The sequence below is a fragment of the Carettochelys insculpta genome, chromosome 12 (assembly GCF_033958435.1).
Source record: "Carettochelys insculpta isolate YL-2023 chromosome 12, ASM3395843v1, whole genome shotgun sequence".
NCBI classification, from domain to species: domain Eukaryota; kingdom Metazoa; phylum Chordata; order Testudines; family Carettochelyidae; genus Carettochelys; species Carettochelys insculpta.
In genome coordinates, this window is record NC_134148.1 from 43,010,846 (window position 1) to 43,026,102 (window position 15,257).

At 46.6% G+C, this 15,257-nt stretch overlaps 1 protein-coding gene across 2 annotated transcripts in view; it reads left to right on the top strand.

The window, feature by feature from the left end:
* NOX5 (NADPH oxidase 5) overlaps window positions 1–14,606 on the top strand; it is a 32,521-nt gene extending 17,915 nt beyond the window's left edge. For both annotated transcript variants that reach the window (XM_075006582.1, XM_075006583.1), the window contains 9 exons: window positions 1,513–1,645; window positions 3,012–3,154; window positions 4,229–4,390; window positions 7,157–7,201; window positions 8,573–8,697; window positions 10,144–10,228; window positions 11,707–11,806; window positions 13,086–13,252; window positions 14,134–14,606. In XM_075006582.1, the coding sequence (XP_074862683.1) occupies window positions 1,513–1,645; window positions 3,012–3,154; window positions 4,229–4,390; window positions 7,157–7,201; window positions 8,573–8,697; window positions 10,144–10,228; window positions 11,707–11,806; window positions 13,086–13,252; window positions 14,134–14,265 (1,092 nt within the window). In that variant the 3' untranslated portion in view covers window positions 14,266–14,606. The remainder of the gene's footprint in view (window positions 1–1,512; window positions 1,646–3,011; window positions 3,155–4,228; window positions 4,391–7,156; window positions 7,202–8,572; window positions 8,698–10,143; window positions 10,229–11,706; window positions 11,807–13,085; window positions 13,253–14,133) is intronic.
* Window positions 14,607–15,257: the final 651 nt, after the last annotated feature.

A 15,257-nucleotide genomic window follows, 5' to 3' on the forward strand; every position in this document is an offset into this window, starting at 1 on the left:
TATGTGTCCAGACATGCTATTTCTAAATAGCTAGGTGCTCTTTTGAAATGCATTCTTGTGTGTAACTGCATTATTTCAAAATAACCTATTTCAGAATAACTGTTCCGGAATGGGTTATTTTGAAATAACGCTGCTGTGTAGACGTAGCCTAATAGGCCTACTTACAACAGCTTCATTAATAAATGAAGATGCAGAGCTTTACCGTGGAGGTGGTGGTTGGGAGCATTAGCTGGTCTTTTGTTAATCCACAGGTGGCCTGGCTTTGAGTAGGCTCCAGGCTACAAGAATGGTTAAAGGTCTAGAGAATGTGACCTATGAAGAAAGGCTGAAAGAATTGGGCTTGTTTAGTTTGGAAAAGAGAAGATTGAGGGGAGACATGATAGTGGTTTTCAGGTATCTAAAAGGGTGTCATAAGGAGGAGGGAGAAAACTTGTTCTTCTTGGCCTCTGAGGATAGAACAAGAGGCAATGGGCTTAAACTGCAGCAAGGGAGGTTTAGGTTGGACATTAGGAAAAAGTTCCTAACTGCCAGGGCGGTCAAACAGTGGAATAAATTGCCAAGGGAGGTTGTGGAATCTCCATCGCTGGAGATGTTTAAGAACAGGTTAGATAGATGTCTATCAGGGATGGTTTAGACAGTACTCGGTCCTGCCATTGGGGCAGGGGGCTGGACTCGATGGCCTCTTGAGGTCCCTTGCAGTCCTAGTGTTCTATGATTCTACATGGTGAAGGGGCGGGGCTGAGCCCCCACCTCCCATGCTGATGAAAATCGGCTCGCATACCACTCTTGGCATGGGTGCTGGGGGTTGCTCACCCCGTGCTAAACCGTAAGCAAGTCTCTGTGCCCAAGCTTCCCCTCTGTAAAATGGGAATAATGTTACTGACACTTCTTAAAGTGATTTGAGATCTGCTAAGAGCTAGGGATTGTTGTTGTTGTTCTTTCATCTGGTGCAAGAGCTTTTATTCCTTAGGCTGTACGGCTCAGGGCATTAACTAATCTATTTTAAGCATCTAAAGAGTTGTCTTCCCTACCTCCCTTTTGGGTCACTGCTTCACAAGCCAATGTGAAAGGCACAACAAATGATACAGCAACATGATTTAGTAACTGGCCAGCCAAGATGTTGTGTGGAGCTGAGTCTAGAGTTGTCTGACAATGAAACGGTCTGCAAGGAAGTGTGTTACACGCAGTCCTCTGTCAGCTTTTGTAGGGCCTTTCTAGCAAACCTGATGCAAAGGCCAGAGCCTTGCACCCTTTCCAAGGGGCCTCTCCATAGAAGCAGAGCTCAGAGCAGATACAGGTCTCACCTGTGCAGTGGGGGGGTTCTGGCTGTAATGCTGCATGCTCTAATATATGGCTATGATTATTTGCACGCTCAAAACTGCCAGCAAACATTAGAGACTGTTGTGCTCCAGAGCAGCTATGCCAGGGGAAGCCGCTTAGAGTAATGTACAGTCAGCAGTTTCCTTGTGTGCAGATCTAGTCTCTACATTTTGGCTTTTGATTTCAATCAAGGTGACTCATCTAGTGATTAAGAGACCACAGTTTTTTCATTACAAACCCGGAGACTACATTTACCTGAATATCCCAGCGATTGCAAAGTATGAATGGCATCCTTTCACCATTAGCAGTGCTCCTGAGCAGCAAGGTACGTGCTTATCCAAGACACCAGAACTGCACTGTTTTGCTATTTATTGGAGTGGTTACTATTTTTTTTTTTTAAAAAAAAAGGCTAGAATGATAAATAGTAGGTAGCCCATTTGTTATGGAGCAGGGAGATTTTGCAGCATACAGGCTGTATTTGATACATGTGATTCAATATCCAAGAACAATTCAATTAGGCTCGCTCAGGGTATGTCTACACTACAGAGTTATTCTGGGTAGCTTATTCCAGAGTTATTACTCCAATATAAGATATTCTGGACTAATGTGTCCACGCTACAGGGAAGCCCCAAAATAAGCAAAACTTGTTCTGAAATAGTGTGTCCACAATATAGAGCCTATTTGGGATTAGAGCCCCTGGAAACACTATAGCTTATTTTGAAATGGACCCTATTCCTTGTGTATTTGGGAAGAGGCGCTATTCCTCATAGAATGAGATTTACAGAACTCAAAATAAGCCCTCCGCTATTTCAAATATTTTGAAATAGCAGTTTTGCTGTGTAGATGCTTGCAAGTTGTTTTGGGACAATGGCCATTATTCCAAAATAACTTGGCTGTGTAGACATCACTGTGGCACATCAAGAAGCAGGTGTGTGGTGTTTTGAAAAATCACTTGTGAAAGGAATTTCTTTGCCACTCTTGGGGCTGGTTTCCCACCACTGAGCTGGGATGTCCTCGCCCAGCTGTGGCAAGCACCACAATTCTGGAACAAGAAGCAGACAGGCATTGTGCATGCACACAAGTGCTAACTCACATCAGCGGCCTTCAGCCTCTGCTTCTGCTGTCTCTTCCTTCCAGCTCTGCCCTTCCTCCTCATGTGGAATCATGGGAAGTGTGGCTTCTCTGGGCAAAAACAAATGACTCAACTTACCTGCAATTAGTGAAACACTGCTGTGTATTCCAGGCTCAGAATGGGGCTGATTATCTGGAACGATAATGTGTGATTCTGATGCAGCGATCCTGTGATTGCAGCTGATACAGTGGATGCGACCTAAACTCCAGGCTGACCTCGATGAAATGGCCAGAGCATTTCTTTTGTTAGCTTCCCTTAGCAGCCCTTGATACTCCCCCAGATGTTTTTTAAAGCTTGGAATTCAGTTTTACTTTCAATACTGGGCCAAAATCTTCTCCCCAATGTCCTGGGTAACTGCCCTGGACTTTATAGAAACCCCTCTAGGTTTCCGCTGGTGTAACCAAAACCAGTACTTGGCCTGTTAATTTTAATTATATCTTTCTGCTTCTTGCCTGTTTTAATCCATCTGTTTTAGTTAGTCCAGCTGCATTGTTCCCCTCATCAGAATATCTACACAGGGCTCCTTCTTAATTCATCGTCGTGCACCTTCGTTTCACAGACACCATCTGGCTGCATATAAGATCACTGGGACAATGGACCAACAGACTCTATGAATATTTCAGGTGCCCTGAACCATTCACCCAGGAGCCTAAACTACTAAAGAGAAATCTGAGAAAGCAGAGATGCCACAGATGGACTCAGGTTTGCAATACAGGGGACTCTTTAGGAAGGGACTTTCTATAGCTTCAGATAACAATGTCTTTAGTTTGCTTTTTCATGAAAGGTGGGTATCATATTGCCTGCTCCTGCCACTAGGCAGTGCCACTTGGTGGTGATGATGCTGGCGGTGGCCTGGGGAGAGGGACCAGCCTGTGTTTATCCCAGCATGTTGTCTCTTGTGGAGGCTGTTCATTTCTGCATTCTGAGGACACTTGAAAAAATAGGAATATCCTGCTGTCTGTAGCTCGTGAACCCAGAATGTCTGGCCTTCGCTGGCTGACATCTTAGAGCTCTGCTAGCTCTTTGAAAATGCCAGAGTTCAGTGTCTGATGCTTCACCTTGGACGGGCACTGCTAAGTTGTGAATTGGAGGTGTGTGTCTTCCTCTAGATTTATTCCTACCTTCCCAGTCCATTATCTTGAAGATCTAATGATAATCCCTCCCTCTTCTATGGTGCTTTTCACCAGCACACGTTAAAGTGCACTGTGAAAGACGGCAATACCAGTCTTTCCTTTTTACAGAAGGGGAAACTGAGTCCCAGATGGGTGCAGTGACTTGCCCAAAATCACTCACCAGGACTGTGACAGCACTGGGCCTAGAGCACAGGACTCCAGTGCCCTGGTCCGGTGCTTCAGCCATTAAGCTACACTCCCTCTTCTAGAAAAAATGGGAACCATGGCTGGTGCAAATCTGCATTGCTCCAGTGACTTGAGTGGAGCCACAGCTGAGGATCCGGCCCCATGTCTCATTGTTGCCTGGTCCTCATGACATTCTGCTGCCCACGTGCTATCACATTGGCGGGTGTCCAAAAAGCCAGAGCACCTGTGTCTTGGCCACTGAAAAATGAGGTGAGAATGTCCAACAGTTCCATGTTTAATTACTGCCCAACCACATGACCCAACAATTTTTTTTAACTCTCATTAGAGACATTTCCTGCCCTAGGGATTAAGCAGAGAAGCCCTGGATAGATCTGGCAGCTCCTGTCAATAAAAAGATCCAAGTATCATCTGTCTCAGCTGTCCTGGCTCACAACGTTTTCTTTGACTTTGGCTTTAGGAACATCTTTTCCACTCGTCTGGTTTGACTGGGTCAGTAGCCACCAGTAAGGATGAAACAATTGAACTGACATCTTACAAAGCCACCAGGTACTCTGAGTGTGAACCTGCTGACATCACCATAACCAAAAGGGAGGAAGAAGGCAGCCTGCAAGCCAGAGAGGTAAAGGCCCCTCATTTGATGGCTAGACTATTTACCATGGATTATATGCTTCCAGGTCCACTGGGGTGAGGAGGCTCTGCATTAACCCCAGCTAGGTCTGGATGTTAAGAATGAGCTCTTTTAGGCCAGAGATAGAGTAGTAAGAGGAGAGGACCTTGTTTGGCCATTTGGGACCCGCATTCAGGAATCAATAGGACAGGTCAAAACCTTTCCGCCAAACAGAAAATTGGGGTTTGACTTCAATTTTTTGCTAAAGGCATCTGGTTTGGTGGACAGTATTTACTTTTCATTGAAAAACCAGACATCCACCGCCCCACCCCCCACTTTTTTGTTTTGTTTTGGCCCCCAAAAGTAAAATGTTGATGCGGAATTGCCTCTTTGGGAGTTATGGTTTGGGTGTCTTAAATCCCCATTCTCCACAGCTTCCACAGCCAGACTACACCTACCATGATTCACTCTGGTAGGGACTGTCATCCATTTGATGGTCCAGCAAAAGGGAAAGCTGTGGGGCATCCTGGGTGATGTAGTCCTAGTGAGACTGAGGGCGAGGTGATGCTCCAGTCCCACAGCCTCACATTTTTAATTTTAAACATTTGATGATTTCCATTGACTTCAGTGTGACTATCTATGTGCTCCCCATTAAAGCACATACATACATATGATCTGGATTAAAACCCTAACTGTGATAACCCCTCATAGGTGTACACATACTATTCTCACTGACAGCCACCTTTTGTCCTTTGCAGAGAAAATACACATGCAGACAGTGGTAACAGAGAGAAAGCTGTGCTAGTCTATATACTATCAAAACAAAAAAGCAGTCAAGTAGCACTTTAAAGACTAACAAAATAATATTAGGTGGTGAGCTTTCGTGGGACAAACCCACTTCTTCAGACCATAGCCATACCAGAACAGACTCAATATTTAAGGCACAGAGAACCAAAAACAGGAATCAAGGTGGACAAATCAGAAAAAAAATGATCAAGGTGAGCAAATCAGAGAGTAGAGGTGCTGCTGGTGATGCTGGTGCTTTTTATCAGTGTTTGCTACTGATTTGCATTATTTGGAAAGTGGCACATAAGGAAAATGTTACACTGTGCCTCAGTAATGAATTTCTTATTGTACATTTTAGAAAAAGATTCCTCTACAAAGCTGAAATGTGTAATAACACAGTAGGGTTAATAATAGTGTTAATAACACAGAGTGGAGCAGTTTAGACAGACAGGGAATAGAAATTAAGTCCTTTTAAAATCAGCAAAGGTTCACACTGTCTCTTTTTAAGGGGAAAAAAGCAAAGTTAGATATAAATCACACTAATGTTAGGAAGTTGGAGAACCACATTTACTGGTTTATATCATGTGATACGAAGAGCTCTCAGGATATTGATTCTGTCACAGCTGAAGGAGTACTCATTACAGATGAAGAATTTATATGCACCATTTTTAATGAGTTTCTCTCCCTGTTGCTGTTGAACTATTATCTTTTTTCCCAGTTAGCAGAGATCCCCTCTACCACTGTCAGTCTGATCAAAATTCTTGTAAATCTTTCATTCACTCCCATGCCTTACTAATGCATGATTTGTGGGAATCTGAATAATTGCATTTTTGAATCAACCTTTGATTCAGTTACAGTCTGGATAATTTACACAGACATCTTGGCTAAGATTTAATGCCTTTGAAAATCTTCCCCCTAAGCTAATGGGCCTTCCCATTTTGGATACTGATAACTTGTATTAACGGGGAATGTATATGGACAGACTTTTATGTTGTCCCCCTCTGAAGAATGGCCATATGGCCACCTGTTTTGAATGTGACTCTTGCAGTGCTGCAAGGTTGTATTGCTAAAATAATACTGTGATTGACTCATTCCCGATGCAATGAATGGGTCAGGAGCAAGAAAACCAAAATGAATGTTGCTGTCAGTGTGGAAGAACCTGAAAGACGTACTCCCAGGCTACATCTACACCAGGGAAATAAGGTCGATTGCAGATATGCAGTTCTAGCTTCGGCAGTTGCATAGCTAGAACTGATGTATCTGCAGTCGATTCACCTGGCCATCCTCACTGAAGAAGGTCGACAGGAATGTTTCTCCCATTGACCTCCCTTACTCCTCATGTCTTGCGTGGAGTACATGGGTCGATGCCTACCCCAATAGGTTGATTTTGCATGTCCCTACCAGATGTACAAAACTGAACTCCGGAAGATCAATCCTTCCGAGTGGTATAGAGAACTATATTATTCTATAGCTTCATAAAAACAAGCTGTCCTGTAGCACCTTAAAGGCTAACACATTTATTTATTAGGTACTGAGCTTTCATGAGGTTTCCACATCTTCAGATGTTCAGATGTACCTGATGTAGGGGGAATCTCTGCTAACTGGGAGAAAAAAATAATAGTTCAACAGCAACGGGGAGAGAAACCATTAAAAATGGTCTCAGAGGCTTAGCTGTGTTTGCCTGTATCATCCCAAAAAATGGTGCATATAAATTCTTTATCTGTAATGAGTACTCCTTCAGCTGTGACAGAATCAATAGCTGAAAATCTGAAGAAGTGGATCTTACCCACAAAAGCTCATTTACCTAGTAAATAAATTTATTAGCCTTTAAGGTGCCACAGGACTGCTTGTTTTTTGGAAAGAAGTAGCTCACTGTTACCAGGTGATCTATCCATGCACCGGCGTCATGGTGCCTTTAATACTCAATATGCAATACGTTCTAAGAATGTCATCTGCTTGACGCTTGGTAATGTGGGTTTCTTTCTGTAACAGATTTCTGCTAAGCAGAGTGAGAATCACAGAGTCTGTAATATCAAGGTAAGCTTCTCCCCTGCATGGTTGGTTAAAGCACCAGACTGCAGCAGGCTCTGGGCAAACAGGCCCCAGAGCCAGTTGCAGGATCACAGAGGGTCGGAAGGAACTATCCTGACCACCTAGTCTGACCTCCTGCATATTGCAGACCACAGATCCTTGCCCACCCACTCCTGTTATAGGCCTCTGACCTCTGGCTGAGTTATCGAAGTCCTCAAATTATGGTTCACAGACCTCAAGTTACAGCAAATGCACCATTTACACTCATTTACATGTGCACCTGGCCTGTATCCTACACTGCAAAGGAAGGAGAACCCTCTGCTACCAGTCTGACCAATCTGACCCAGGGGAAAAGGTCTTTCTCACCCCAAATATGATGGCCAGTTAGACCCTGAGCACATGGGCAGGGCCCACCAGCCACACAGGGCAGTACATTCTTTCTATGGTAAGTAATCCTTTTGTGCACAAGCAGTGCTGATCTGGGACTGAAGGAAGTCTCATCCCCTTGGGTTCCTCTCCTTGTCCAGCTGCTCATAGGACCCTCCACTCCCACTAGAAGCACTGTGTGTTTGGGGTGTGACTGGGACCGGTGCTGGAGCACTATACTGGCCCTATGTGTACCCCAAAGAGAGTGCCTAGCTATTTCTACCTGAAAAGCCAATCTAACAATTGCTTTGCAATGTTTGCGTTGATTGTTTTCTCCCGGAGTTGTTGTGCAGGCAGTGAGCCCATCAGAAAGCTTCTTGTCTCCCTCCTTTCTGCCCAAGATGCTGAGCTGAAGTGATGATAAAACTCACAGCCACAGCTCCATTAGCTCATGCTGCGCAGCCAGACCAGATGCTGCCTAAACTGCCCTGCTGGAAATACGAGAGAGAATTAAAACGACAAACGTTTTTCAGAAAAAAAACCCTGGGCCTGGTCCCCTGCAGGTGTAAGTCAGCAGAGCTCCACTGGAGTCCATGGAGTTAAAATGATGGACCCGAGCTGAGAACGCAGCTCCCACGCTTGCCTGCCTTACACAGAAGTGCAGGACCACAAAGGCCAGAAGGTTCAGCACCTCATCGAGGGCAGACCGTCAAGTCAGGCTCAGCTTCCAGCTGGGCCCCCAAATAAATGAGGCCATGTTGGGAGCTGGGCACTTGCCTTATGCATAAGAGTCATCTGCTTCCATGAAAGGCGGAGAAGCTTCAGGAAGGTGCTGGTCTTTAATCCTCAGTCCCCTGTGGAGCTCGGTGGAGGGGCAAAGAATGCCAGGCTGTCGCCTGTCTCCATGACAGAGCCAGCTTATTTTAGAGAGAAACTGACGAGACCCGCTAGTGTGAAACTGAAGCAAATGTACCTTGTATACTCCCAACCACGGCCTCTCTTCTCTCTTAGTGCTACATTGATGGCCCCTATGGGACGCCCACCCGCAGGATCTTCGCCGCGGAGCACGCCGTGCTGGTAGGCGCTGGCATCGGCATCACTCCCTTTGCCTCTATCCTGCAAAGCATCATGTACAGGTTGGTGTCGCGCCCACGTGAGGCCTTGCATGTGGAATACGTGCCAATCCGTGTGTCACACTCCCGCCTCTGAGCCCCTGCGGTCCTGGCCTTCGGGGCACCGAGGCCTCGCGGCCAGAGTCCATGCACATCACCCCTGCTGTTGGGCAGTGTGGTTGGAGTTAGTGGCAGTGGCTCTTTCCCCCTTTAAGCCCCACTCTAGGGCCTTAGTGGCAGGAGTTGGGCCACCACCAGGTCAGCGGGAAATCCAACCGCTGTATACCACTCCCTTGCCCCCTCTGGGTCCCTTCCTACCCTGTATCCTGAGGCTGGCATCTACGGTCTGCTGGCGCCACCAGGTTCCTCTGCGAAGCAGCCCCTCCGGGTTGTGGGCTCTGTGGACAGGCAAGGCTTTCCAGCCAAGGTACCAAAGGCACTTCAATGGGAGCCTCCGTCCCAGGTCCTTCCTCTCTGGCTGTCCCCCCCAGGTCCCGTCTGAGCTGTGTTATTGCCTTTTATATTTGCTGTCCAGTGGGCGTATGCCCAGCAGGAACCTGGGGGCGTGCCCTCCTCAGCCCAGAGTGGGATTAACCCTCCCAGTGCCAGTGCAGGGCTTGTGTGTCCTGTCACACCATGGAAGTGGGGCTGTTCTTCCATTGCCAAGTGAAAGCCAGACAGTGGTTTCAAGATTCATGCTGTGCCAAATATTCAGGGCCAGTTTTTTGTATCTGATCTCAATCTTATTGCCGTATTTGCTGGGTGCTGGCGTGGGATTTAGAAGTAATTTCTGGTTCTCCCACTTGGCTGCTGTGTGTCTTTTAAAAGTCACCTCTGCCCCAGTATCTCAGTTACCCCATCTGTAAAATGTGGATAATGATCCTGTTATTTGAAAAGTGCTTTGAAATCTGCAGGTGAACTAAAGTATCTAAACATTAAGTTTTCTTTGCAGAGTCACTTACTATTATTGAATGGATTTTACTGCTCCCCACGAGGGCCCTTCTGAGGTAGGGAACTGCTGTTATCCCCATTTTACAGATGGGAACTGAGGCCCAGCACAGGCCAACTGACTCAGTTGAGATCAGACACACGTTCTGTGACTGAGCCAGTCCAGCAGTCGCTACACTAGACCACCCTTTCTCCCTGATGGTAATGAATTCATCCTTACAAGTGAGCGAAAAAGTGTTCTTAAAACCAAATTCATCCTTCCAAGTGGGAAGACCCCTCACTGAAGATTGACCCCCAAACAGGAAGTTTGCAAAGAAGCTGAATAAGTGTATTTTTGATAGCTGGTCTAAAGAGGTGAATGCTTGGAAAGAATTGTTGTAATTCTGAATTTTGGAAAAATGAGGCCCGGCTCTAATGACATTCTAATTAGAATTTTCACTACTGAGAACAGGGGGGAAAGGTGCTAACAAGCTGAGGTGGCTGTGCTTGTTATCGCATATGAGTTGTGTTACTTTCCTCTAGGTATCACATAAGAAAGCAAAAGGATCCCAGTTGTAGCTACTCATGGTGTCAGAGCCTCAAGGATGATGAAATGAAGCTTAGGAAGGTGAGCACATATTTACGAGGATAACACAAAGTTTTCCACTGGCAACCTGACAGCTGGTAGTAAATATTTGCAGGACATCTGCTGAGCTGCTCTGGGCAGTGGGCTCCTAATCTGAGCATTTTATTGCATCAGTGTCTTGTTCTGCGTTGTCCAAGCACCTGCTGGCTTACCAGCTTCTAATTACAGCACTGCTTCGTAAAATGCAAGAATGGCTTCTTTTTGATACGGAAACTCTGTCTTAGGACACGTCTGCTCTAGAAGCACTGCACTGGCGCAGCCGCTTGCTGAAGATGCTCTCTGAGAGAGAGCTGTTTCATCTGCATAATAAATTCACCTCTCTGTGAGGCGGTAACTATGTTATAGTGCTGTCCACACAGGCAGTGAGGTCATATGGCCTACGTTGCTCCAGGGAATGACTGATTCACTCCCCTGAGTGATGTAAGTTTATGCCAAAGTAAGTGATAGTATAAATCTTGCCCCAGGCTGAGACTTTTAAGGCCACAATTAAGGGACCAATGTACCTTTTGGAGTTGCTGCAGTCAATTTTAATAGGAATGCCAACAGACTCCTAATGAAGCCATTGCGTCTGTGTTGTAACTCTAACAATAATAAAAAAGGTATAAACCATCCAATAGTTTTTTAAGGACTTTGGATTCTGTGGTATACCTCTGCCAAGATGTCTAGGCCTCTGTCCTCCATTTGGATACAGCCTTACTAAACAATAAAGCACAAACACCACTTCCCGAGAGCTACACACACAGCACACAGAAAGAGGCATTAGATTGAAACATAAAATACACTTTCTGGAAGGTTACAATGTAATGCAACTTTATTTCTTAGAATCCAGAACCTTAATACACAAACAAGAACCAAAAACAGAGAGAGAGAAAGCAGGCTGCTCCATAAGGGAGGGATGACGATTCACCTCCCCTTGCTCTAGGCTGGATGTATGCAGACTGAGTGCTGCTCCCAGATTGCAGGTTCCCCTACAGAGTCCCCTTCCCAGCAAGCAGTCCCTAGAAAGCCCCTGAAAATTGTAAGTGATGGTTTACAATTTTAATACAGTTTTGAATGCACCGTGGCCCCAGGCAATGGGGCTGACATCAACTGGCATATGCTGGTGTAGCCTGTTAGAGTACATTGAAGCTATGTTCATTAGCCATGGCTGATCTGGCCCAGCCTATAGGACTTGCGAGCTGCATGCAAACCATCCTGCGCCTTCACCAGGTCTGATGGTGATGAACGTGGCGTAAAGGCTCAGGCAGAGACACAGTTAGAACCCAGCTCCATCCCAAGCTTGCCTGGCTCTTGTCTGTTGTGAACGCGAGCCCTGAGGCACTTTGGCTTTGTCAGTTTGCCAATCTGCAGAGAGCCGTGCCCGGGGCCCCGAAAGGAGCAAACACCAACAGTCAACTGACCCGTCGTTTGGTATGAAACCGTGGGGCTCAGCAGCACCAATGCACCCATCCTGCTTTCAGGTCGACTTCATCTGGATCAACCGGGACCAGAAGTCCTTCGAGTGGTTTGTCAGCCTGCTGACGCAGCTGGAAATAGAGCAGGCTGATGAGGAACCGGAGGGTGAGTGGCAGCCCGGCAGCTCTGCCAGTGCTTTGCTGTACCCTCCCGCAGGCCAGTGGGCAGGTCTGAATGCTACTGACTTCCATCTCCATGTCGCACACCCAGCTGTGGGCAAGTGTCTCCAGTAACACAGGCGGTGGCAGGGTCCCTGTAGGTGGGTGATTGGCAGGTGGCCCATCTGCAAATATAGGAAAAGAAGCAGCAGGGGAGCGGGATTTGTGAGCTGCAGTTATTGTTTCCCAGCTCTGACTCCATCAAGGCACACTGTGGTTGTGCTCCACAAGCTCACAGCAGGGCCTTTGGAGGGGGAACTCCAGGGCCAGATTAAAGCCTGGCCCGGGTCCCCTTGATCCGACTGCCAGCCAACCCCACACTCCTTCCTCTGCATGGACTACTTTGCTCCTGGCAGGAGAGCTCTGTGCAACTGGTTGGGTGGGAACCCCCAGCTGCCTGGGGCACGGGCACCAAATAACCCTGCGTTGCTGCTCTGTCCTACCAGCTACTGCTACTCTTCTGATAACATGCAGGCTGCACTTCCAGAGGCAGCACCTTCCTTCCAAAAGTGACATGAGGACGATCCAGTCAGGGTCTGTGGATTGGTGGGAGACTCTTCTACTTAGAGGATGGGACTTAGAACATTAGGCTGGGGTATAGACCGGAAACGGATCTGTCTGGCTGATGTGAACGGTTGTTCTGCCTGCTTTCCCAGGGACAGGTGTTCTCCTAGCTGAGGTTGGGTAGGTTTGGTGGCTATGTGTTTTGATCCTGCCTTGGTTAGTAATTCTGCACTAACCATAGAATCATAGACTCCTCAGGCCGGAAGAGACCTCAGGAGGTCATTGAGTCCAACCCTCTGCCCAAAGCAGGATCAACCTGAACGAAATCATCCCAGCCAGGACTTTGTCAAGTCAGGACTTAAAAGCTGCTAGGGATGGAGGTTCCATCACCTCTCTAGGTAACGCATTCCAGTGCTTCACCACTGTCCTAGGGAAATAGTTTTTCCTAATATCCAACCTTGGCCTTTCCCACTGTAACTTCAGACCATTGCTCCTTGTTCTGTCATGCGTAACTATTGAGAACAGCCTCTCTCCATCCTCTTTAGAACCCCGGTTCAGGAAGTTGCAGGCTGCTATCAAATCACCCCTTAGTGTTCTCTTCCGCAAATTAAATCAGCCCCAATCCCTCAGCCTTTCCTCATAGGTCATGTGTTCCTACCCCCCAATCTCCCCCAGTCAACTGAACTCTGTAGGCTCAGCTTTCTTTCCCCTTAAATGCACAGGTCGTTTTCTAGAGTTGCACATGTACATGACTTCGGCTCTCAGTAAGAATGATATGAAGGCTATTGGGCTGCAGATGGCTTTAGATCTGCTGGCTAAGAAAGAAAAGAGAGACTCTATCACAGGACTCAGAACCAGAACGCAGCCAGGCCGGCCGGATTGGAGCAAGGTAACAGTTCTTGGAACCCAATTAGCAAACAGCTTTTGCCACTTTCCTGTTGGTGAGGCACCCACCAGACAGTGTCCAGTGAGGCTGGGACACTTCCAGCTTTTGAGGACCCTATCCATAATAAATATTAAAAAGTGATGACACATGAAAACAAAGTAAGGCACCCCTCAAAAAAGAGAAATAATTTGAATATTAATAATCCAGAACCTTGTTTTGTGCACATGCAACAATTATTGAGGGACGCTCATAAACAGGATTTGCAAAACTTATCAAATGCCAGAAAATGAACAAGTGTCTAAATTTCAGCCCCTCTTTGAGCTTGAGGCCAAGGCCAAATAGCACCCACTTCCCTCTTTCTGATTGGCCCTGGCACCCACCACAACCACCCTGAGCTAAGTGAAGCTGGAGTAACTCCAGAGTAGTCATGCGTGTGTGTGTATTCGCAATGGTGTCAGTAAAGTCAGCCTGGCAGTCCAAGGCTAATCTCTACCATTCCAGCCAGGGGGGTTCCTGGCCAAGTCAATGGAAGCTCTGCTTGGGGACCGAACTCAGAATGATGCAGTTAGGGTTTCTGGTGGTTCTTGATGAAGTGGGAACTCTGTGGAGTTCTTTGATGGCAGACTCATTTTCATGTCTACCGATTAAGACTGTTGTATGGTCAGTTTATCCATGCCCTGGCAACAACCCACCCTCCCTAGTGATTGTTAATGGCCATACAGGACCAGAGTTTCCCTAGACGGTGCTTTGTGTGACCAGGCTTAGCTTTGAGATGGGAGAGAGAGAGAGAACCAACGGCACATTTAATGATGTTCACATGAGATGTTAAAATGGACCTTACCCTCTTCTCTTCTCTTCTCTTCTCTTCTCCCCTTTCACTCCAGGTGTTCCACAAGATGGCAGAGGAAAATAAAGGGAAAGTCCAAGTGTTCTTCTGTGGGTCTCCAGCTCTTGCTAAGGTAGTCAAGGCTCACTGCGAGCAATTCAACTTCAGGTTTTTCAAAGAAAATTTTTAACAGTCTCCGTCCGTCCATCCCTGCCTTTGCCATTGCCAGAGCCGTCATTAGAAGTCTCTTCTTTCTGGTGATTTAAAATTTACGTGTTTGCTTCTAAAAAGTCTCGGGGGTAGCTATGTTAGTCTGTAGTGATAAAAACAAAAGGAGTCCAGCAGTTCATCGGATGAAGTGGGTTTTTACTCACAAAAGCTTGTGCTCTAATAAATCCATTCATCTCTAAGGTGCTATGGGACTCCTCGTTAAGTTTGCTTTTGTGATTGCTTGTGCATGTCTCTTACTCACCAGAGAGCTTTCTTTACCTTCCTCTCTGAATGTATATGGGGGAGTGTACTGTGTTTGCACAAAACATATCTGAAAAGGCTCCATAAATAAAGCATATGTGTGTTCAGCTGAACCTGGCATCTAGCATCTCCAAGGTTAGCATCTGCTAGTAGGATCAAAAATGGCCCAATTGGCATCTCTTCTGTGCATGGCATGCAACCGGGACAGGACACCCCTATCATGAAGGATAAACCCCCCCATTTTGGGGAGAGACTGTGGAAATGTAAAGTGGGGAGGGGCAGCACCATTTGTGGGAATTTACTGCCCCCGACAGCTATGGACAGACCTCCATGAAGGGCTTGTGACAGGAACCACTGGAATGGGTCAGCCCAGTTCTCCATGCAGTCTGGTCTCCCAGTTCAGAAAGTGGCCAGTGGCAGATGCTTCATGAAAGGTGCAAAAAAAAACCCATGGGGAGCAATTATACAGTAAGGTGCTCACGGAGTAAGTTTCCTCCTGTTCCCAGTCAGTTCGAAGTTAGGCTGTGCACTGATCCTGCTGCATGCGTGGTCCCTTCTGAACTAGTACACAGGGTTAAAGTGGGTTATGCTATTTGACTCCAAGAGTCTGGTTCTGTGGAGTCAAAATATTTGCCGGCACCTGAAGTTCTGTGATGCAACCTAGCAGGATTGAATAACATGTTGGCTTACAGCAGAGACAGGCCATAAAAT